General features: G+C 39.8%; 2 protein-coding genes across 19 annotated transcripts in view; one reads left to right on the forward strand and one right to left on the reverse strand.

Moving 5' to 3' along the window:
* Nucleotides 1-19,399, reverse strand: part of CDC27 (cell division cycle 27) — a 69,664-nt gene extending 50,265 nt beyond the window's left edge. For 5 of the 16 annotated variants that reach the window (XM_063718850.1, XM_054537174.2, XM_024234861.3 and 2 more), the window contains exons 1-3: nucleotides 19,211-19,370; nucleotides 11,645-11,720; nucleotides 2-127 (exon numbers count right to left, since the gene is read on the reverse strand). In XM_063718850.1, coding sequence (XP_063574920.1) covers nucleotides 2-127; nucleotides 11,645-11,712 — 194 coding nt within the window. In that variant the 5' untranslated portion in view covers nucleotides 11,713-11,720; nucleotides 19,211-19,370. Of the gene's footprint in view, nucleotide 1; nucleotides 128-2,000; nucleotides 2,149-11,644; nucleotides 11,721-19,210 lie in introns of all 16 variants that reach the window. The other 11 variants (XM_024234858.3, XM_024234855.3, XM_024234854.3 and 8 more) reach the window with 5 other exon arrangements.
* A 98-nt stretch (nucleotides 19,400-19,497) lies between these two features.
* MYL4 (myosin light chain 4) overlaps nucleotides 19,498-25,234 on the forward strand; it is a 34,209-nt gene continuing 28,472 nt past the window's right edge. Inside the window, exon 1 of one of the 3 annotated variants that reach the window (XM_002834316.6) lies at nucleotides 19,498-19,853. Coding sequence is in view for 1 of the 3 variants with exons in the window: in XM_009236633.3 (XP_009234908.1) it covers nucleotides 19,732-19,743 (12 nt within the window). In the remaining 2 variants the exon portion in view is untranslated. The remainder of the gene's footprint in view (nucleotides 19,854-25,234) is intronic. The other 2 variants (XM_054537176.2, XM_009236633.3) reach the window with 2 other exon arrangements.

The raw sequence follows: 25,234 nt of genomic DNA on the forward strand, positions 1-25,234 counted from the left end.
CCAATATACATGTCCCAACAATGAAAGAGTAAAGCAAGCTGAATCACCAAACTCAGTAACAATATCATCATGGCTTTTCTGCTTATTAAACACTCCACCAGATAAGATTTGTTCCCCTTCTGCAAGCCTTTAAAATACAAATTTAAAGATTTTTAAAAACCAATACAAAAAGCAGTTCATGTAAACATATTCTTCATTACCAAAGTGCATCTAACTATGGAGACACAAATTTTCTCTCTCTCTCTCTTTCCTTTTCCTTCCTTCCTTCATCCCTCCCTCTCTCTCTCTTCCTTTCTTTAAAGAGACAGGGTCTTGCTTTGTTACCCAGGCTAGAGTGCAGTCGTACAATCATAGTTCACTATGGCCTCAAATTCCTTGACTCAGGTGATCCTCTTGCATCAGCCTTGTGAGTAGCTGGGACTACAGGTGCACACCACCACACCCAGCTAATTTTTAATTTTTTTGTAGAGACAGGGTCTCACTATGTTGACCAGGCTGGTTTCAAACTCCTGGGCTCACGCAATCCTCTCATCTCATGGGATCACAAGCATGAGACACTGCACCTGGCCAATTTGCTTTTTGTAAAAAAATTTTTTTAATTACAATAGTGGCAAACACTTATGTAGAATCATTTGAGAGGCTGAAAATTTATGATCTTAAAATTTCACTTTTATCTTTAAAAACAGAATCAATTACATTTAGTCTCTGTATGTACAAAATCCAGTCTGAGCAACATATTCATTACTCATGTCAGAAGGAACAGAAGATGATTATTATACTGGGGGAGAAAACATAAATGGTTCTTCATTAACAAACATGGTGGTCCTTTTTACTTCCTTAAAATAGAAATGTATATGCAAATTAAACAAGACTAACATAGTTTAATTAAAAATTGCATACTTATGCCTGGCACAGTGGCTCAAGTCTATAACCCCAGCACTGTGGGAGGCCAAGGTGGGAGGACGGCTTGAACCCAAGAGTTCAAAACCAGCCTGAGCAACACAGTGAGACCCCATCAATACAAAAAATAAGAAAATTAGCCAGGTGTAGTGACACGTGTCTGCAGCTCCAGCTACGTGGGAGGCTGAGATGGGAGGATCGCTTAGGCCCAGATGGGGACTGTAGTGAGCCATCATCACCCCACTGCACTCCAGCCTGAGCAACACAGCAGGACCCTTTCTCTAAAAAAAGGAAAAAAAAAAAAGGAACTGGCAAATTACGTAAGAAAGATTTTTAAGAATTCCACATTAGGATGTTTGAAATTTAAAAGTAATTCAATAACAAATGTTTCAGAAATTTCAGATATTTTAGCTAGCTTTAATTAAAAAGTCATCAATGAGTCACTGGACAGATAATATAGTTATTGATCAGTCTATGGTGAGACTTATTGTATCTTCCCCTTGTAAACCTACAAGCCAATTATACATACATGCTTTTACAAATATCTAACACCGTTTACACACGTGACTGTTTAGTCCCTTTTACCATTATTCCATCTCTTACAGTACAGAAAAGAATTGAATAGAACCTAACTATCTGTATCTCTAAATGCCTCCAAATTTGGTATAGGGACAGCTGACTTGGTTTAATTGTAATGTGCAAAAGAAGTACTCAATAAAATGATCTTGAAAGGAAACTATACAATCACCTAAACACAAGGGAGCCTTAATCTCAAGTGAACTGGTGGGTTTTCAGGCTTATTCAAATTGGTCTAACACTGAAAGCAAAGAAAACGAAATATTTGTGATCATTTAAGAAACCAGTAAGAATCGGTTATAACTTAAGTTTCTCCAGAGTTAAACTCTATTATTTATTACCATAACAATGAAATCTCCATAATATAAATAATGCCATAGGCAACAGTGTAAACATTTCGAATGTTACTGAAATAGATGGAAAAGAGGGAAGAAAGGGAATCAGAGTTTAATCTGAAAGGAATTTTATCCACAATTCAACAGTGTAAGTAAAACAAAATAGCTAGAAAATATTTTAAAACTTACTTGCTGAGATCAACACAACATTTTGCAAGCAGGTATTTGCATTGCGGTGTAGTACAACTGTGTCCTTTCAAGAGTCTATATGCTTTATATGCCTTTCCTGAGCGGTAATAACAGGTTGCCAGTAAAAACAAGGCTTCTTCTGAGTGTACTAAAAACAGACATTTTTTTAAAAGGCTATTGTTCAGTATATTGAATTACAATCAGTTTATCATGCAATAAACAAGTTTAGCAAAAAAAAAAAAAAAAAATTAGGCTTGCTATTTTAACACAAAAGAATCACTTATTAATTCAAATTTGAATTATGGAGAAACGGTTTGCTTATAGCAAAGTTAGTTCCTTAGCTCTTGATTACTTTTCTCTATAAGAAACCAAGGAAATAATACAATGAAGACAATCATGGTATTCTCTGTAAATATTTAAGAAAAGCAAACACACACACAAACACCCCTGCCTTTAAACAGACTGCCAGTAAAGGATCTTGTTTTTAGGTAATATTTTTCTAATAAATCTTTTGGGAGGATAGTAGTCAAATTTCATTAGCAGGAGAAACCTGAGTGTAAATAAATCTAACTACCAATATGAAATAATTTCTATATTTTAAAAAGACCAGATTGAAAAAAAACCACTTGTTTTGCTTTAACATCAAATATACACTAAATTATATTTAAGATATTTAAGATAAATTATAAATTGTGAATGCTCACACCATTTTAACATTCAGTTGACAGACTATAGTAATAATAATTAAATTACATTACAATAGCAAGAGCTGAGTTATCTATCAATCTGTCCCTCCTTTTTACATTAGGAAATGCCCCCTGCCTTCTTAATGCAATGTGGCATTTTTCACCCTTATTTAGTCTATGTCTCTACTAAACTGACCATCACTTCACTTCTATCCCCACAATCCAGATGAGGGTCTACAGAGGCAACAACAAAGAGGATGGAAAGAGAGGGAAAACCACAAAAGTGTGCTTCTAAAAATGGGTTATGTAATAATACCAGTGAGCTGAAGGATCTTCTAAGCCAGTGGTTCTCAAAGTGTGGTCCTTGTACCAGTATCAGCATAACTTGGAAACTTGCTAGAAATGAAAATTTTTGTGTCCCATCTCATACCCACTAAATTAGTAATTCTGGGAGTAGGAACCAGTAATCTACGCGGTTAACAAACTCTTCAAGTGATTCTGTGGCATTCTCAAGTTTGAGAACCACTGTTGTAAAGTACAAGACAAACTTGCCACATCTTTTTAAATAGTTAACATCATTCTAAGAGTTTGGATAAAAAAGTAATTTGAAATTTTATTTCTAAGTTTTTTGTCACAGATATGTGCAAGCAAAAACCAACAGAACCCTTCTTCTCTGGTCCATCTTATGGTTTTTTGTGAAACCACAGTGTAAAAAATAATAAATGGTAAATGATAAGAAATTCTGGCAGATGTGTTTTAATGAGATGTACAGTAGTAGTAGTGCTGCAGGTACAAAAAAAAAAGAATGGGGCGCTCACTGCAGTGGGAATAAACTATTAATTTTACTGAGCTACAACTTCTAATTTACGTAAGTTAGAAAGTTTGATTTCCTCTAGATTTTACAATGGTCTGGTTTCTTTTCACCTTGTAAGTTTTTAAAAACTATTGATTATACCAATAAACAACGGCTCCCACAAACTAATTTAACTCCCAGTCACAGTAATGCTGTCTCAATTGTTTACAAATATTTGATTATGTGTAGGTCCACTTTCACTGCAATAAAATTCCCTAATAAAGACACCAACTATTCTTTTTGTGTGTATGGGTGCGTATGTAATTTTAGTGTAATACTGCAATTAGCTTTTTGAAGCATAATAACTTAAAAATTATATGTTCAAATGGGAATATGGATTGGTGATTTAGGCAAAACTTAAAAATAATGAAACTGGCCAGGTGTGGTGGCTCATGCCTGTAATCCTAGCACTTTGGGAGGCTGAGGCAGGCAGATCACCTGAGGTCAGGAATTCAAGACCAGCCTGGCCAACATGGTGAAACCCCGTCTTCTACTAAAAATACAAAAATTAGCCAGGCGCGGTGGCGCAAGCCTGTAATCCCAGCTACTCCAGAGGCTGAGGCAGGAGAATCGCCTGGACCCAGAAGGCAGAGACTGCAGTGAGCCCAGATCGTGCCACTGCACTCCAGCCTGGGTGACAGAGTGAGACTCTGTTTAAATAAATAAATAAATAAAAATAATGAAACTGTCAGGTAGGGAAGCAAATCCAGAGCAATCTGAAGTGTTGTGACCTGGGTGGTTTCTTAGGCTCCTCACAAGTAACTTGGCAACAGAAAAAGATAACAGTACCCCAAACACAACTAATGAAGCAGTGGTAAGCAGCCATAAATCTAAAAAGCACAGAATATGTTTACTGGATAGGATCAACAAAGATTTCATCCGGAACAGTAACTCCAACTTACGAATAATGGCTGTCTGAAATGCCACGTTCAGAAAACTTCTTGAGGCTGATCATGGCCTAGCTACCAAGAGTAGTGATCAAAATAACAGGATCCAGAAACAGTTACAGATGTTTGCATGTCACTTATTTACCACCCTTTACTTACAGACTTAATTAAAATATGGGATTAGAATTATAAGGTCCATAATATATTTCATAATCATGAATGAAGTTAGCATTGACTTCATTAAGTCACTCTTAAAGTAATATTGAGAATCAATCATGTACTAGTTAAATTATGCTATGTCCATGTGAAGAAAAAATACAGACATAGAAAGATTTCCAGAATGTACTGCTAAAGTGAAAAAACAAACAAATTAAGCCTGTAATCCCAGCACTTTGGGAGGCCGAGGCAGGTGAATCACCTGAGGTCAAGAATTCAAGGTCAGCCTGGCCAACATGGTGAAACCCCATCTCTACTAAAAATACAAAAATCAGCCGGGTGTGGTGGCGTGCACCTGTGATCCCAGCTACTCGGGAGGCTGAGGCAGAATAATCACTTGAACCCGGGAGGCAGTGGTTGCAGTGAGCCGAGATCATGCCACTGCACTCCAGCCTGGGCAACAGCGAAACTCCGTCGAAACAGGACAGGACAGGACAGGACAGGACAGGAAAGGAAAGGAGAGGAGAGAGAGAAAGAAAGAAAGAGAGAGAGAAAGAAAGAAGGAAGGAAGGAAGGAAGGAAGGAAAGGAAGGAAGCAAGGAAGGAAGGAAGGAAGTTGTAGCAACACTACCGAAGTTCCTCTTCTTACAAACAGGTTTGGCTTCAAAACTGGAAAGGTTTTTTGAGTATAAGTCCAAAATAATTAAGAGGGGTTTAACCCTGCATCCTCCAGATACATTTACATCAAACAGAAAGGTAAATTAGTCTTTCAAAGCTTTTAAACCAGATAGACACCTCTTCTTCACACTGATTTATAATCTAAATAAGCAGCCTTTCTAAAATGGACCAATTTTGACAAATTTAAAATTTGTTGAGATGACTGTTCTTTACCTAGCCTTGATAAACTATACAAATATCAGAGAAGCCCTCAGAGGTTAGAGTACTCTGTGGCTACCCTGTCATGAACTCTGATGTTGTGTGAATTTAAGGGCATAGAACCTATGGAACTTTTTATGATTTGTGACACATGTTTCAAATTGATTATCAGGGCCAGGCACAGTGGCTCATGCCTGTAATCTCAGCACTCTGGGAGGCCAAGGTGGGCAGATCACTTGAGTCCACGAGTTGGAGACCAGCCTGGCCAACATGGCGAAACCCCGTCTCTACTAAAAATACAAAAATTAGCCAGGCATGGTGGTGCATGTCTGTAATTCCAGCTTCTTGGGAGGTAGAGGTACAAGAATCGCTTGAACCTGGGAGGCAGAGGTTGCAGTGAGCTGAGATCACACCACTGCACTCCAGCCTGGGCAACAGAGCAAGACTCTGTCTCAAAAGAAAAAAAATAAAACAAATTGATTATCTGTTAAGTTTTTAAATCAACTATAAGTAGTATGGCATGTGGATTAAAGTACCGACTCTGAAGCTAGACTGCTTGGGTTCAGATTCCGGCACTTCAACCTACTAGCTATGACTTAGGGCAGAGTTACTTAACTTCTCTGACCCTCATTTTTTTTTCATCCGTAAAATAAGGACTATGATACCTACCTTTAAAGGTTGCTGTTAGGATTCAATGACTTAATACATGTACAGCAATTAGGATAGTATCTGACACACAGTGAAGGCTGTATGTGCTATTATTTTAATTATTGGCCTTCTCTTAAATTTACAATACCTGAATAGATATTTGATATTAATGCAGGGGGTATATAAGTGTCCCTGAGCCACATGCTCAAGTAATTCTATTTCATCAACTTTTTTTTTTTTTTTTTTTTTGCTGTTTTCAATTGTATTGGAGGCTATACTTTTCTTATATTGCATTATTCACTCTGTTGTTCAGAGTCATTTCTACTGTTGAACATTTCATCTACATATGCAACTTTAGCATATTACTACTATTCTCAGTGTTTATCTTTTCTACATTTATTTACATCCTGCATTTCAATACTAACTGATTTTATACCTGTTGTTAATGATGGGGTTAATAGGGCTCTTAAGTGTTTTAAAACCATGCTTAGAGTAAAAAGACCACAAATAAAAGAGGGCTGGAAGAAGTTTTAAAAGGCTCCTTAGTGTTTGAGGCAGAAAATGGCAATATATGAGGAGAAAAAAGATGGCCAAATTGTGCAGGGCTTTGTAATCTGTGTAAAGATTTAGGAACAGATCCTTACAACAATTAGATACCTCTGAAGGGTTTTAAGAAGGAACATAAATTTGGGAGGGGAAAAGGAACAGGCAGGGAAGGGAAGATAAGGAAAATTCAGTTAGTGGTATCTTAGGTTAGATTTGAATATATTGAGTTTGATGTATCTGTGAAACATCCAAGTTAATTCAATGAAAATGGGTGAGTCTTGGATCAATAAAGGCCTCAAAATGATACATTATTCCACATCTTTAGTAGAATTCTGGATATTCTTTAATACTGATCTTAACACAATCTGGTAAATAGTTTTTTTTAATATGTTGCCATTTGTACGCATATATTTCTGTGAGTTTGGGCTCTCAGTATCCTGGTTAATAGAAAAGAAACAGATGCTGAACATTTTACTCTGGTTCAGTTCTCTCCCACTGAGCCTAATTTACTAAAATTGATACACCCAATGCAATCTATACATCTTACCCACTAATCACTAAGACAGGTAGAAAATTGGTGAACGATTTTACGGTCATTTAAAATGCATTCAAGTAGGGCACAGCAGCATGTGCCTGTATTCTTAGCTACTTGGGAGGATCGCTTGAGCCCAAGTGTTTGAGGCCAGCATGGGCAACATAGGGAGATCTTGACTTAAAAAAAAATGTTTAAAAAGTGCTAATATTAAAAAATAAAGGCCGGACACGGTGGCTCCCGCTTGTATCCCCAGCACTTTGGGAGGCCGAGGTGGGCAGATCACTTGAGGAGTTCGAGACCAGCCTGGCCAACATGGTGAAACTCCGTCTCTACTAAAAATACAAAAATTAGCTGGGCATGGCCTTAGGCGCTTATAATCCCAGCTACTCAGGAGGCTGATGCAGGAGAATTGCCTGAACCTGGCAGGCAGTCAGCCGAGATTGGGCCACTGCACTGCAGCCTGGGTGACAGAGGGAGACCCTATCTGAAACAAACAAACAGAAACATTTTGCAGTGTGGGATGTAAAACCCACATTAATTTAAGATAAAACAGTAGACCTTAAGCAATTTTGAACTTTGGGCTAGGACCCTCAAAATAACCTAGGAATACATGTTGACACAAGGTTTTCAGCTGTTTCTCTTTCTTTTCCTTTCACTAGTTACAATCCTCTTAGTCTCATAGAGTTCCATAGGTAGCAATTACTTATGAAAAAAATGCACACAAAACTTATGTCTGGTTGATTTTCTGAACATAACTCATATTTTATATGTGTGTGTGTGTGTGTGTATACACACACACACATCTCCAAAGAGCTATCATAGTAGTTGCATTAATGTATTTTTTTCCTCATAGTCTAACACTATTTCTATTTGTTGTATAGCACTTATTTCTATTTATTCTTAACAGTTAATTAACAAAGGAGAAAAACCTTGGTCAAGGGGATCAGGTATTGGTGGTGGGAAGGAAAAATACATGCTTACAAGGGGGGAAGGGAATTTATTGGAGGGAGATGGTAAAATTAGGACAGTTTTTCCGAAACAGCAAATCTCAACTCACTAGTGGACTGTGATGTCAATTTAGTGGTTATCAGCCTACGTTAAAACAACAACAAAACCACTCAATGGAAAATATTAGAGTGTATCATATCTAACAAGGGTAAAAAAAATCTGGCCAGGCACAGTGGCTCATGTCTATAATCCCAGCACTTTGGGAGGCGGAGGTGGGAGGATTGCTTGAGACCAGGAGTTTAAGACTGGCCTGGGCAACATCGTGAGATCTCGTGTCCTCAAAAATACAAAAATTAGCTGGGCACGGTGACATGTGCCTGTAGTCTCAGCTACTAGGGAAGCTGAGGTGGGAGGATTGTTTGAGCCTGGGAGGTCAAGGCTGAAGTGAGAAAAGATCACATCACTGCACTCCAACTTGGGTGACAGGCTATCTCAAAAATAAATAAATAAATAAAAATAAAAATAAGAAAAAAAAAAACCTGAAAAGTCACTGTATTAGGATATGTTAGGGGAAAGAGGGAACCTGTAAAGGACTTTCTATGTGCCAGAAACTACAGCAGACTCTTTACATATTTTACCGTATTTAGTCCTTAAAATTATCTCGTTAAACAGATATTTCTCTTCTATTTTAAAGATAAGGAAAATAAGGCTCAGAATGACTTTTGGCTTAAGATCAAATGGCAAATGAGTATCTGAATTCAGATTCTCTTTCCTTTTTCCTTTTTTTTTTGAGACGGAGTCTCGCTCTGTTGCCCAGGCTGGAGTGCAGTGGTGCAATCTTGGCTCACCGCAACCTCCACCTCCTGGGTTCAAGCAATTCTTCTGCCTCAGCCTCCTGGGTGGCTGGGATTACAGGCATGTGCCACTATGCCGGCTAATTTTATATTTTTTAGTAGAGATGGGGTTTCTTCATGTTGGTCAGGCTGGTCTCAAATACCCGACCTCAGGTGATCTGCCCACCTCGGCCTCCCAGATTCTCTCTTATATCATTCTGCTGTTCCTTCTTTCTGATCCCACAGTCTCAGGCCGACTATAAATCTCGAGAGAAAGACAAATGGGCGACAAAGAACTAGTGAAACTGAGAAATTATTTCAAGAATTTGACTTACAGAAGATCCTACTGATCAACTGCTTTAGCCTCATGCCTTGTTGGATGTCTTTCTCCAAATATAGAAACTGCTACTAGTGACGTAGGAGGCCCCTGAGCAAACAGGTTACATCTAGCATATCAACTGATATTGTCCAGCCAAGAAAACTGTGTTGCCAAGAATTCTGAGGTTGGTTCAGTAGGAATGAGTACTATAATGGATTAGTGATGCCTACTATGGTTGCAAATCAGAGAAGTGGTAATTGCTACCCTTGGGAAAGCGGAATCAGACAGATTACTAGTTACTGCCTGTGGACATTAGTCTCAGTTCTTCACCCAGAAAATGGCAATAGCAATGTCTATTTGACAGGATTATTGAAGATTAAATTAGTAACTAATATTAAATACTTACAGTACCTAGTATATAGTAAGAAATCAGTAAGTGACAGAATTATTGTTATTATTACTGAGCCAGGATAGTATCTGCTCTTACTACACTTAATTCTAAAATCTTTCCTTATATCAATATGGTTAAACCGAATGGTTAGGTTCTATATTGAAAGAAACTAACATTTACTGAGCAACTTTCCAAGTGCCAAGCATTGTATCAGGCACATAAATAATGTGGATTAAACAGCTTTATGTGGACTAATCTGGGAATCTTGCCACCAATTCCATGGGAAAATCTAACTGAATTCTAAACCATGAATTTACAATTTTTAAGAGCCTAACTATAATAAACTAGAAACTGCCTATTCTTTGATAATAAACAAATACAAAAAGGAAATACTAGAAATAGAAGACAGGGGCCAAGTACAGTGGCTCACATCTGTAACTCCAGCTCTTTGGGAGGCTGAGGCAGGAGGATCACTTCAGTCCAGGAGTTCAAGGCTGCAGTGAGCTACGATTGTGCCACTGTACTCTAGCCTGGGCGACAGAGTGAGATTCTGACTCAACAAAAATTTTTAAAAATATAGCAAAATATGGGGCCTGCCTAGGTATCAATGAAAATATTTTAAAATAGATTATTCACAATAAATATCACTTTTGCATAAGTGAATGGAGTAGATAATCTATTATATAATCTTCTTTCTAAGCCTTCCATTCCTTCTCACCTTTCTAATCTTTTCATTGGGACCTTAAACTCCTGCTGCCCAGATCTTCCTCACTTTTCTCACTGAATTCCCATTCTCCACCCAGGACCTGACAGCTCTCTCACATGGACAGTAATCACCTTACATCCCACTATCTCAGAGTCAAGGTAAGGCTGGTTTCCACTTAACTTCTCAAAACTACTTCCAAGCATTGCTCTTTGTCCTTCTGTGAAATTTCCTGCCCCTGAGGTTTAGGCCTTGTTCTCACAACTCTCAGCTACTACACCCATACTGTTTGACTTGTAAATTCCATTTAAAAGTATATAACCCAAGGAAATGACTCAAAAAAAAAAAAAAAAAAAAAAAAAGCTGTACACAATGATCTATATCAGCATCTTAGAAAGGGAATTATAATAATGACGGAAACAAAACATACATTATCAGTGGTGTTAAGCATTTATTACCAAGCCAGATGGCTGTGCTAAGGGCTTTAAATAAACCATCTCATTGAATTTTTAATTCTAAGAGGCAATGATTATTTTATAGATGAAATATCTGAATTTTCAGATATTAAAGTAACTCATCCAAGGTTATAAAACTGTACATTTAAGTGACAGGTTAGGATTTGTTCCAAGGCTACAGAGTCTAAATCCATGTTCTTCACCATAGAATACAGACTCTTTTCTTAAAAAAAAAAAAAAATGTGGCATGGTGGCTCATGAGTATAATCCCAGCACTTTGGGAGGCCAAGGCAGGTGGATCGCCTAAGCTCAGGAGTTTGAGACCAGCCTGGGCAACATAGCAAAACCCTATCTACCAAAAATTAGCCAGGCGTGGTGGTCCGTGCCTGTGGTCCCAGCTACTTGGGAGGCTGATGTGGGAGGATCGCTTGAGCCTGGGAGGTAGAGGTTGCAGTGAGCTGAGATGGTCCCACTGTACTCCAACATGGGTGACAGAGTGAGACCCTGTTTCAAAAAAAAAAAAAAAAAAAAACCCAAAGCAACAAAAACCCTGGAAAAAAAAAACCTCAAGATTGAAAAATGATTAAGTAAATCATAGCATATAAACCTGAATCAATTCTACATAGTTATTAAAAGTAGTATGTAAGGGAACTACACAGAAAAAAAAGTAAAGATTTTATGAACTAGTGTCAATCAGAAAAAAAAAACAAGATGATGATAGCTAGAATCTTGTTACAGTGATAAAAAGTTATGGAATTTCATATATGTTATTCATTTATCATTCTACAGCAATGAATAGATTTCAAACCTTCTGCATAAAGGCGTTCTGCGAGGAAAACCGCATCTCGGTAAGCATAGTGGTTTAGTGCTTGCCATATAGCAGCCTGCAAATGGAGGAAAAAGAACATAAATATACATACATACAGACTTTCAAGGTAACTACTAGCACAGAGCCATACATCAAATACTGAAATTAATATCCCTAATTTAAGTGATAAAACCCCAATGCCCACAGAGCAAACTCCAGAGTGTGCTGGGTAAGGCTCTTCACAGTATGGCTCCTAACATATCTGAATTTCCTCATTCAATTCTCTATGGACTTTTAGGCTTCTGTGCCTTTGTACATCCTTTTCCTCCATTGGGCAATGTGGGCTCCCCTCACCAATCTCCCCTTATAAACTGCTCGTCCCTAAAGATCCAGCTTAAATAACATCTGCCCCATAAAGCTTTCCTGGCTGATGTCAAGCCACTTCTTTTTTAAGATACCTCTTCTAGTAGAGCACTCATAACATAGTTATTTGTTAACAGGCCTGCCAACCCTACTAAACTGCAGACTGTTAGCAGCAGTGGTTCTCAACCACTTTATGTGATATACACGACAGAGATACCAAAATGTATGTCATCCTCCCACAAAAACTCCCTATCTATTACCTTTAATGCCACTCAATTCTCATCCACTCCAGGAAGCATATTGGAATGCAAATGAGTAAAGTTATCATAGGAATAACTTTTAATTTTTTGAATATATGTTTTCTCTTTTAGAATTACAAAACATATAACCTAAAGTATATATGAGATAGAAGGACATTTTAAGTAACAATAACCAAAGGCATTTAGGCCCATGTACTCACCACCCAGCTTAAGAAATAAAATATCTCTGAAACTCCCTGTGTGCTCCTTGTTGATAACAAAACCTCTCCCTGCCCCAAAGAGGAAACCACCACACTGAATTTTCTTGACCTTTCTCTTGGTTTTCTTCACAATTTTATACATTTATACATATCATCTCTAAGCAGTATAACATTTACTTTTTCCTGTTTTTGAACTTTAAATAAATACAATCATATTGTATACATTGTGCTACGATTTGCTTTTGAAATCCAATGTTTCGAAAATTCATTCTTGATGTGTGTAGCTAATTTGTTTTCATTGCTGAATAAATAATATTTCCATTGTATAAACATATCAAAATCCAAAATGTATTTTATCTATTTTACAGCATGTGGACATCTGGGTTATTTCTAGGGTTGTTTTTTTGTATTGTTTTGTTTTGTTTTTCCAATTATAACAATGCTGCAACAGTCTTAGATTCATCTCCTGGGGTATATGTTTAAGAATCTCTCCAGCCTATCACGGTGGTATGAGCCTTTAGTCCCAGCAACTCAGAAGGCTGAGCTGGGATGACTGCTTGAGTCCAGGAGTTCAAGTCTATGATCATACCTGTGAATAGCTGCTGGAGTGCAATAGGAGCAAGACTCCCATCAAAAAAACACAAAAAAGAATCTCTCCAAATTAGGATATATATTTAGGAATAAAATTACTGGGTTGTTGAATATGCATATGTTCATCTTTACTAGGTAATGTCAAATCATTTTTAGTAATAAACTACTTTTGAGATATCTCATACCTGATCACGATTCAAGCATTATTTTTTATTTTTAGCACATACACCAGCTTATAATTTGTTGAATGATTTAATAAGGTTACAACGGAAACCAGTAAAATCTGGTTACTGATCACTAGCTAACATTGTACCAGTACATCTAAATTATATTAAGTGATTAATATGCCTTAGCTAAAGGCTCAATAAATTTTGTTGAACAAGTAAATGTTTAATAATTCTGCAATGAGTATATTAATTATAATTTTAAAAATAAAAGTAGTAAATGACTTAGCCCTTTCTATTTCCTCAAGAAAGAACAGTAATGAACTTAGTTTGGGATCTCCAGAGCCTCTTGTTTAACCTTTGTTTATATAGCTTAAATTTTATAAAGTCTCAGAGATGTCTAATTTTACCATTCCTATCTAGATACAAGGAAAAAGATGAGATTAGGCACCATTATTATACACTCTAATTGCACCAAGTACCTTTCCTTTGTAATACTTCCCACTGCTATAATTCTGTATTAATTTAGGAGAGTATTTGAGTGATGCTTTCCTCACCATATTATAAACTCCACAAGGTAGGGGCTACGTCTGTTTTTGCTCATTATTATACTCCCAGCATCCATTATGTGCTTTTAAAGCAGGTGCTTATATGTTGAATGAATAAGCAAATGATCTTTAACTTCTAGCAGTCTTCCACTGTTGACACTCTTGTACGTTAGTCTTAGCATTAAGTTTCTTTGTATTCCTAGATGTATATCTAATAATAAAGAATCTCTGGGAGTCTCTATTGAAAGAAACTCTGTGATAAATAGAAGAATTATTTTATTATGCAAATAATTACCACCAAATTACTCCTTTATGAAATCTGAGATTTCCTAAGACTACGTGTTTAATTTTGCTGTAAGTGAAAGAAAATGGTGAGTAGAACGAAGATACCAAAGATTTGATGTTTGGAGACGTGCTCAAATTTGTGTGCCAGCACTTCCAGTAGTGGGACTTTGTGGGAAATACTCAAGTTTTCTCAGCCTCAATCTCTTCATCTGATAAATGGAGTTTATTTCTTGGAGTTGTTTTGTGGATTAAATGAAATGATCCATTTATAATGCTCCTAGTATACTGTCATACATTAAGCACTTGGAAAACCTTTTCCTTGCCAATCTCTTAATAGAAAGAAATTCAATAAATATGTAGTTTCTGTTGCATAACATCTCTCCAGCATACCTGCTACAACTGCTTATTTTGCAATATATAAGCCACAAAAGACTCAAATGATTTACCAGCTATTTTACTACTGCGGACCACTAGGAAAATTTCACACACATATACTAAAGTCAAAAAGTCCTAGAACTTTGAAATTTTTTCTGTCCTTTTAAAATTAAAGAAATAAGAGGCAAGGGCGGGGGGAAAAAAAGAAGGAAAAAAGGTATCATATTCAAGAGTTGTATCCATTTCTGACTTAAAATCAAGCTTTGCTCAGAACATCATTCCCTTATCACCAATTCTTAAGAGCGTCAGAAAAAACTTGCCATCTTGAGAATCTCACATACTGCTTCCATCCCGCTTTGCTCAATCAATTCTAAGTTCCTGACTAACAGTGTCTCTTGTGCCTGGATTGGGGGGAGAACAGATTATTCTCTAAGGCACTACAGATTAGTAGCTGATGATGAACAGGGCTAAAATCAGCACCTCTGCCCAACTGATGGTGTGGGCCTTCCCTTAAAAGAACAACACGCAGTGCATTACCGCTAGAGTTCTACAAATTAAAGCCAGATGGACGAAATGCTGCTAAAAGAAAGTTACGAAGCCAAAAAGAACAACGCTCCTCACCCTCTCCCCTAAAAAACGTTTAAGAGAAATCTGACTGATTAATGGGTTAGTCCCCAGGTGCACTAATTTAAAAGATAAACCAACAGCTTAAAGTTGCAAAATTCCTTACCAGCTAGCTATTCTTAAATACAAAATATTATTTAAAATACAAACAAACCTCTATAAGTTGTACTCAGACTTAAATGTAATCACTACAAATTTTTCTCTTTTTTTTTTTGAGACAGAGTCTCACTCTGTCACCCAGGCTGGAGTGCAGTGGTGCGATCTCGGCTCACTGCAAGCTCCACCTCCTGGGTTCACACCATTCTCCTGCCTCAGCCTCCCGAGTAGCTGGGACTACAGGTGCCTGCCACCACACCCGGCTAATTTTTTTTTGTATTTTTAGTAGAGAAGGGGTTTCACCATGTTGGCCAGGATGGTCTCGATCTCCTGACCTCGTGATCCGCCCGCCTCAGCCTCCCAAAGTGCTGGGATTACAGGCGTGAGGCACCGCACCCAGCCTGTAATCACTACAAATTTTTTGTTAGAGAAAGCTTATTATAAAAAATTTGTATGCTTGTTTTTGTTAAATTTTGTATACATTTTGTGTTCTTGTTTTTGTCAAAAAAGCTGTCTTTATTTTATTTGTTGGTCTTGAACTCCTTGGCTCAAATGATCTGTCTGCTTCAGCCTCTGAAAGTGCTGGGATTACAAGCGTGAGCCACTGTGCCCAGTCAGCTGCCCTTTTTAAAAAACCATAAAAGAAATGGATAATAAAGGCTTCAGACAATGTAAGAAGATATAAAGAAAAAAAAATCACTGTTGAAATTTCATATTATACATTATAATTGAATTTCTAGGATACTGATTTAGTTTAGATGCACATCAGCGGTTCTTACTCTGGGCAATTTTGCCTTCTTACTCCCAACTAATGCCCCAACATTTAGCAATGTCTAGAGGGTATTTTTGGTTGTCACAAATGGAGGGGTCATCCAGTGGTTAGAAGCCAGGGATGCTACAAAACATTCTACAATGCACAGCTTCCAACAAAGTATTAGCTTGCCCCAAATGTCAATAGTGCCCAGATTAAGCAGCCCTGGTCTACGTGATCATGCAGTTGGATTATTCTACTAGTCTGTATGTCTAACTCTTGTCTCTTCCTCCCTTTCCAACAGCACCAGATAAATATTCCCAAAGTGGTGCTTTTATTATATAATTCCTCTGCTCAAAAACTCTTCTGCTCATATAATGGTTATTCATTACCAATGTACACTAAATCTAAATTTCTCATTGAGTAGCCAAAATATGTTACTCTTTGAATCCATGTTAGATGCTGTCCCTGAACATTTTATCCCCAGCCAAGAGTACTCCTTCACCATCTAATGATCTCTAAAACAATATCATGTATATAGTACCCAATTGCTATACTGCTTATTAAATTAATTTTCGAAAGGCTTATTTACAACTTCATCCAACACTTCTGTGAAGTCTTACCCCTAGGAATAGTTGCTAAATCTATATAAAATCTCTTTGCTTCTTTTTTAAAAACCAATTTCACCAGGTGACTTTTATAAATATCCAAAAAGCTCTCACTGAAGTCACTTAGGCTAGTGTGTCTTTCCAAATAGTTACTATTAAAAATAAAAGAACTGACAGAACTTCTGCCTCATATGTGAGACTTTTGTAAGGACTCAAATAGAAAGTAGTACTCTTCTGAGAAGTAGTAATTTGAGACGGAGTTTTAATTTAGGCATATATGGTATATCAGACTGGCCATTCAACGTTAAAACTTTAAAGAAAAAAAATGCAGAAAACAGTTGTTCATCTTTTCTGTGAACTTTTTCCTATGCCTAGTAATACCATCAACTCTGAGGCATTCCAAGAAAGAACAATTTTCCAACTTACTCTCATTGCTTTCCAAATACATTCAATCTGTCATCATAGTTTTTTTTAAATAAAGACAGTATCTTATATATCTGTCTTATTTTTATTTTCTTACTAATTCTTTCCCATTTGCAGCACTATCCCTGACCATTGATCTTTATCATTGTAGCCAAAGTTGCTTGTTCTTCTCACTGCTCCAAATCCCTTCTTGAATGGCTTCTTATACTATACAACCAAAATTTTCACCTAGTCATATCCTAAAACTTTCTATCACTATCTCAAAAATCTAATGGACAATGCTAGTATGAAAAAGAAGCAAATTTGACCTTTAAGCCTTAAAAATATCAAAGTGTATTACTGCTCAGAGTACTTTAAGGACAAACAGGAAACCTGATGGGTACTATCTAGAAACAGGCTACATATTCCTTTTCTTTTCCATGCTTTTATTTTTTATTTATTTATTTATTTTGAGACGGAGTCTCACTCTGTCGCCCAGGCTGGAGTGCAGCGGGAACATGTCGGCTCACTGCAACCTCCATCTCCTGGGTTCAGGCAATTCTCCTGCCTCAGCCTCCCAAGTAGCTGGGATTACAGGCGCCCACCACCACGCCCGGCTAATTTTTTATATTTTTAGTAGAGACGGGGTTTCACTGTGTTGGCCAGGCAGGTCTCGAACTCCTGACCTCAGGTGATCCACCCACCTCCGCCTCCCAAAGTGCTGGGATTACAGGTGTAAGCCACCACGCCCGGACTTCCATGCTTTTATAAAGTCTGAAATTATTATTAAATGGTGGTTATAGTCTATCAATGCAACTAGTTTATCACTTTAGAAGACTTCTGGGGCCAGAGAAGGCAAAAAAAAAAAAAAAAATCATTAACTATTAAAACAAAATTCCAAGAATATGCAACAGAAATTAAATAACTTGAGTAATCTGCTCATCTATTTAAGTTCATGTTAGGCCTTAAAAAATTATATATATATAATTACCTCATCTACAGCCAGAATAAAAAAAAATCTTAAAAGAAACTATACTGGTAAAAAGATTTTGGATGGAAATAGCTCTAGAAAAACTGATAGAACTTACAGACAGGTAAATTTCATAAGATAAAATCTTACGTTTTATTAATTCAAACACTAATAGCTGCTATATGTAAACAGCTGGAGAAAAAGCCAAACTAGAAGAAATGAGTATTTCATGCTGTTTAGAAAAATGAAATAAATATGAAAGTAGTGATATATTAAAATATTTACTGTTTGATACCTCAAGCCTTTTAAGGGCAATATGAAGGAATTTCTAAAAATCGGTTTGCTTTATTAACTTCAAAATAAAGTCCATGACTCAATGACAGCAGTTGATAGAGGTCAATTCTGATCAAGTTAAAGATCATATAGTGGGATGAAGTCTCTCAGACCTGGTCCATTACCAAGGCACAAAAGATTCAGTTTCTCCAGATGTCAGGGGGGAAAATGACTTGGCACCGCATCACACACTTAAAATCCAATAGGGTTCCTTTAATGCAACACAGCACTGTGCGTCAAAGCATACCCTGGTGTAAAGGCAGTGAAATGGACAGAAACACCACTATTTGCGTTTCATTTCCTGAATGCCTTATAAACATGCACAACAAAATGCTCCTGATCCCCATCAGAGAGGATGAAAACAACCCAAATGTGCCCTTTCCACCTCCTCCCCTGGTATTGGTGCTTGCACCTCAGCACTGAGGCTTGGAGTTGTCTTCTCAAACCATCATTGTCCAGTGGGAAATTCACCGAGAAAGGAAACGTGGGATAGGAAGTCTGTTACCAAAATAGAAATTAGTATTAAAAAGACCGATCCTACTCTCCCTCCACCCTCTCACATAAGACAAAATAAAAAAACCTCCGTAAACTTGCCCTACCGTCACGAAGATCATACAAGCTCCGATCAAACGTGCTTCTCGATCATCTTTTAGGCAAGAGAGCGCCTGGGGTGCATTTTCGGCCCCTCATCTCCCACCCCCAGTCAAGCCAGGCCCCTGGACTGACAGGAAGGGCTGGCCGGACGTTGGCTCGGACGGGAAAGGCGGTTATTCTCGCCGAAGCCGCTCACACTAAAGGTGAAGTAATGTAGGGCCAGAGGTAACACGGCTTAGGCTGAGGGCAAGGCCTCCGAACTGACGAAAGATAGGCAGGACACGGCAGCAGGAGAGGCGGGAGAAGCAGCCGGGCCTAGGCCGCACCAGGCCGCGGAGTGGCCCTACGCTGCTTCCCGACCGAGGCTGCGAGCCAAGCCTCAGAGAAGAAGGTTATCATTACCTGGACGGGTTCCTGCAGCACCGTCATCCTCGAGGCTCAGGCCCACTTTCTGCAGTGCCTCAGGCCCCCCCTGTAGCGGCTCCGGCCCGGCCAGCCCCGGCTCATTTAAACTCACCAGCGACCGTTACCGGGGGATAGGGGAGGCCGAGCGATTGCCGAGTGCTTCCGAGCGGGACACGGGAATACCCGAAGTGGAGAAAGCCGAGCGGGAACCAGACGGAAAAGCCCGAAGGGGGTCGGAAATACCCGAGGTTGGTCGACGAGAGAGAAAACCGTTGCCGGAAATTGTCGAAGATTACCGGAAACTACCGAGTCTGACCCAAAGCGTAGGTTTCTCTTCTCAGCCACGCCTTCAGCCACGCACACCACGCCCAATCGGCCGTCCCAGGGTTGGGCCACGCCAAATCGGCAACCAGCAGGCTGGGCGTGGCGTGACAGAGCTGGCGGGTAGCGTTACGTGGCGGGGCTGCAGTGTGGATTCGCCCCTCAGCCCTTCTGGATTAATTGGTGTGCTGTAGATTATGAAGCAAAGGGTAAAACAGCAGAGTTTGGGGCTGACTTTAATGAATCAACAAGTATTTGCCTATTGAGTTTAGATCATTCGTCCATTCCAGAAGTATCTACTCACGGCTCTGGGGGAAAGGTAAAGAAATTTGGAAAGATTGCCACTCCCCAAAGACATAGGATAGCTTCTGTCCTCAAAGAGATTAAGGTCTATTTAAGGGAAAAGCAGTGTAACAGAGAACGCTATATTATATGGTGCCTATTATAAGTAATATAAAAATTCAGAGAGGGAAATTGTGTTAAGATGAGGAAAGTTTTATGGAAGGAAAAAAAGTTTAAAATGGAGTTTGAAGGATGGGTAAAATTAGAGGAAAAAGAAGTATAGGAAAGTGAAGAGAGGAAAAATGGGATCAGTCTGCTAAGAAGGCATTAATTGGAAATAGTTACTTAGGTGAAGCGATCATGGAAAAACTCAATAGGCCATTAGAAATTTTTATTTTTGATAGGTGAGGCATTCCGCTGTGGTAGGAAGAGTAGGGGGTCGGAAATTCAGAGGCCTGGTTTTGAATTTTATCTTTAGCACTAACTAGTCATAGGTCCTTGGCAAATTACCTCTCTGAACTTATGTTCGCTTAGTTTGAAAAAAAAGGATTAAGAGAATTCGATGTATTATTACAAATGTGGCCATGTCTAGCACGCAATGTAAACTCTCTCATATTTCCTTTCTGCTCCCCCTCTCCCCCCAAAAAGAGTGAACCAGGGAACTGTTTAAATTTTGTTTTTCAGCAGATGAGGAAACAGTTTTTGAAAGTTACTTTTCTAGTCAGGAGCTCTCTAGGCTAGATGTGAGACTCATGATATATTCCATTGCTTGGAAATTTCCCTTTGGGTGATGTTGGAGGGAGATATTTTTTCTTTCATTTTTAAAAACAAGGCTGACAGAGCTACACTGCATCCTTCTCCACTGCCTTCTCTCGTCACTGTATATGTACTTGTAGCCCCTAAAGGGCAGGTGCTAAGGTGATTTTTGGCTGCCCTGTGCCCAGTTGCTTTAGCGGGATTATGCTGGATGACTTGAGTGGTAACAGACTTTTACGCTGGCCTAGAAAGTAGCCATTAGCTATTTAAAGTCTAAGTTAAAATGAAATTAAAAATGAAGTTCTTCAGGTGCCGTAGCCACATTCCAAGGATTCAGTAGCCCTGTATGTGGCTAGTGACTGCCATATTGGACAGTCACACAGATATAGAAGAACATCACCAGCATTGGCTTGGCTAGGGCTGAAAGATTCAAGGTGGCTTCACTCACATGTCTAGGGTGTCAGTGGTAGCTATTGGCTGGGTCCTTCATTTCTCCTCTGCATGACCTCTCTTTTCACACTGGCCTCTTATCAGTCAGTAGTTTAGCTCCAGCTTCTTGACTTGGCGGTTGACAACAAAGTGCGCAAAAATAGAAGCTGTGAGGTCCCTTAGGCCTAGGCCTGTGAGCATCACTTCTTGTTGGTCAGAGGAGGACTCAGAGCCACCCTGGATTCACCAGGAGAAATGGAGTCTACTTCTTAATGGGAAGAGTGGCAAAGTAACACCACAAAAGGCATGTGCCATGGGAGGAGTTTTTGGGTCATCTTTGGAAACAATCTACCACGCTAGGTATGAGATGAGAGTTATCTAAGATTGGGAATGGAAAGAAAGGGATAAGTAAGAGCTATCACTCTTAAAATGTGACCCTTTCAACTGAACACAGTACTCCAGATTTATTCTGATTAATTCAGAATGCAGTTGGACTATTATTATCTGGACACGTCTATTAAAGTGGACTACAGTTGTATTTACTTTTTTTTTTTTCCGAGACTGAGTCTTGCTCTGTTGCCCAGAGCTGGAGTGTAATGGCGCAATCTCAGCTGACTGCAACCTCCACCTCCGGGGTTCAAGCAATTCTCCTGTCTCAGCGTCCCAAGTAACTGGGACTGCAGGTGCGCACCACCACGCCCGGTTAATTTTTGTACTTTTAGTAGAGATGGGGTTTCACCATGTTGGCCAGGCTGGTCTCAAACTCCTGATCTCATGATCCGCCCATCTCAGCCTCCCAAAGTGCTGGGATTACAGGCGTGAGCCACTGTGCCCAGCCTGTATTTACATTTTTTAGCAGTCACATGACACTGTTTGCTCATGCTAAACTTGTGTGGTCATTTACGGACTCAGCTCTTTTTCACACAACATGCTGCCAACCCAAGTCTTGTATGTGTGCAGCAGAGTTTTGTAAACCTGAATATAGGACCTTACCACAGAGGATACATAAAGATGATACTTTGTGAAAATATGGATCTAGAGTCAGCATTTAAAGAGCCTCTGATGCTTGGCCCTCTGGCTTATAGGCTTAGAATTTGCCTAAAGGCTTTTTTCTTTTTTTAACCTAAAAAAGAGCATTTCCTGGCTGGGTGAGATGGCTCACGCCTGTAATCCCAAAACTTTGGGAGGCCAAGGCGGACGGATCACCTGAGGTCAGGCGTTCCAGACCAGCCTGACCAACATGGAGAAACCCTGTCTCTACTAAAAATACAAAATTAGCCGGGCGTGGTGGCACATGCCTGTAATCCCAGCTACTCGGGAGGCTGAGGCAGGAGAATCGCTTGAACCTGGGAGGTGAAGGTTGCGGTGAGCTGAGATTGCGCCATGGCACTCCAGCCTGGGCAACAAGAGCAAGACTCCATCTCAAAAAAAAAAAGGCTGGGTGCAGTGGCTCACGCCTGTAATCCCAGCAGTTTAGGAGGCCAAGGTGGGTGGATCACAAGATCAGGAGATCAAGACCATCCTGGCTAACACAGTGAAACCCCATCTCTACTAAAAATACAAAAAATTAGCCGGGCGTGGTGGCGGGCATCTGTAGTCCCCAGCTGCTAGGGAGGCTAAGGCAGGAGAATGGCATGAATCCGGGAGGCGGAGCTTGCAGTGAGCCGAGATCGGGCCACTGCACTCCAGCCTGGGTGACAGTGCAAGACTGTGTCTCAAAAAAAAAAAAGTGTCTCCTTTCTGTTTGTTGTTGACCAGGCTAATACATCTGTTATGGTTTCTACTCATCCACAGCAAAGCCACATTGTTTGAAGTACTTTGATGGGGTATTTTGGAGTGTTTTTACTTCCTTTTCTGCTCCTAATTGACCTACTTAAACTCACTATTCATCAACCACTTGGGCATCCTACTGTCATCCGTTATCCAATATGTATGGCTAGTGAGTGGAGTTGGGTTACAACAGCATTATTCCAAAAATGGAATTGGAAAATTATTTTTTCTCCTAAGCCTGCTTCTTGGTCTATTTCATATTCAGTCAGATTTGGAGGCTGGCATTTAGGGAACTATTCAAAAAGCTAGACGTGATATCAGTAGCAAAATGTAGGTCCCACTGAAACATAGCCCAGAGTAAGTGTACTCTCCTGAAGTCTTTCAGTCCTCCTTGTCTGTACCCTTCATTTTGTCCCTGTTGCATGCGGTTTTATGGCCTCCTTACCTGACCTTGCACCCCACCACCCCCACCCCACCCTCACCATGTTTACTCTTTGGTCAAATCATCCTCTTCTTTTGGCTTTTCTAATGACACCATCTCCTAGCTTTCCTCCTACTGCTCTGTTTTTGTTTGTTTGTTTGAGAGAGTCTCTCTCTGTCACCCAGGCTGGAGTGCAATGGCGCTATCTCGGCTCACTGCAGCCTCCGTCTCCTGGGTTCAAGCGATTCTCCCGCCTCAGCCCCCTGAGTAGCTGAATTTACAGGTGTGTGCCACCACACCCAGCTAATTTTTGTATTTTCAGTAGAGACGGAGTTTTGCCATGTTGGCTGGGCTGGTCTCGAACTCTTGACCTCAAGTGATCTGCCTGCCTCGGCCTTCCAAAATGCTGAAATTACAGGCATGAGCCACCGCGCCTGGCCTACTGCTCTGTTTTTTAATCGGTTTCCTTTGCAGCTCCTCTGCCAGCCCCTTTAATATTAAGCGTGCTTCAGGGACCTGTTCCAGGCCTTCTTCTCACCCACCCTACACATTCTTCTTAGGCAAAACCATCCTTCCTTCCTTCCATCCTTCCTTCCTTCCTTCCTTTCTTTCTTTCTCTTTCCTTTCTTTTGAGATGGAGTCTCACTCTGTCACCCAGGCTGGAGTGCAGTGGCGTGATCTCAGCCCGCTGCAACCTCCACCTCCCGGGTTCAAGCAATTCTCCTGCCTCAGCCTCCCGAGTAGCTGGGACCACAGGCACATGCCACCATGCCAGGCTAATTTTTGCATTTTTAGTAGAGATGGGGTTTCGCCATGTTGGCCAGGCTGGTCTCCTGACCTTAGGTGATCCACCCACCTTGGCTTCCCAAAGTGCTGGGATTACAGGCGTAAGCCACCATACACCGCCCCTATCCATTCTTGTGGCCCCAGTTTCTCATCTACAAATGGTTTGAAAAATTTGTATCTCCAGCCAGACTACTTTTTAGAGCTCCAGGCCCAAATGACTAACTGCCAAGAGGACATCTTTAACTGGATGTCTCATAGGTACTTTGTTCGGAATGGAACCCCTCATTCTCTTAAAATATTTCCTATCCCAGCTTAAGATATCACCATCTTTTCCATTGCCCAAAAGATTAGATAAGAGTTAGTTTAACAAGGTTTGTACAGATTTCTTCCAGCCTCAGCTCTGTCTCTGGTGATAAGAATGGCTTTCTCCTGGTACAAGGAGGGCATCTTTCACATGGGAGTTTTATCTCCTGATTTCAGTAAGAAAAAGGAAGGCCAGAGTGCTCTTCTTGCATATGCTGTTTTTCAAGTGTATATTATTCTCAAAATAATCCTTATGCCAAAGTGGCATATATCAATGTGGCATATTTTGACTCTACAACTCCAATATCTAGTCGCAACGACCTGCCAATTTTACCTCCTAAATATATCTTCATGTTTCTTCCTTCCTGTATCTTACCTACCTCCAAAAATAAGTCTGATCATGTTGGGACTCCTCTCCCTGTCTTCCCCCAGCCCCCAAATTCAGGACTTACCTTCAGGTCTAGTACCTGCCTCTTTATTCAGCCTTATCTCACTCATCTCTCCTTTATAGTCCACCTTCCAACTACATAGAATTTTTTTTTTTTTTTGAGACAGGGTCTCCCTGTTCCACACAGGTAGGAAGCTTACTGTAGCCTTAACCTCCCAGGCTCAAGTGATCCTCTCACCTTAGCTTCTCAAGTAGCTGGGACTACAGGTGCATGCCACCACGCCTGGCTATTTTTTGTATCTTTTGTAGAGACGGGGTTTTGCCATGTTGCTCAGGCTTTTCTCGAACTCCTGAGCTCAAGTGGTCCACCCGTCTCAGCCTCCCAAAGTGCTGGGATTACAGGCGTGAGCCACCGTGCCCAGCCCCTTCATGGAACTTTTTTTTTTTTTTTTTTTGAGACAGTCTCACTCTTGTCACCCAGGCTGGAGTGCAATGGTGCAATCTTGGCTCACTGCAAACTCTGCCTCCCGGGTTCAAGCAATTCTCCTGCCTCAGGCTCCTAAGT

The sequence above is a fragment of the Pongo abelii genome, chromosome 19 (assembly GCF_028885655.2).
Source record: "Pongo abelii isolate AG06213 chromosome 19, NHGRI_mPonAbe1-v2.0_pri, whole genome shotgun sequence".
Classification (NCBI taxonomy): domain Eukaryota; kingdom Metazoa; phylum Chordata; class Mammalia; order Primates; family Hominidae; genus Pongo; species Pongo abelii.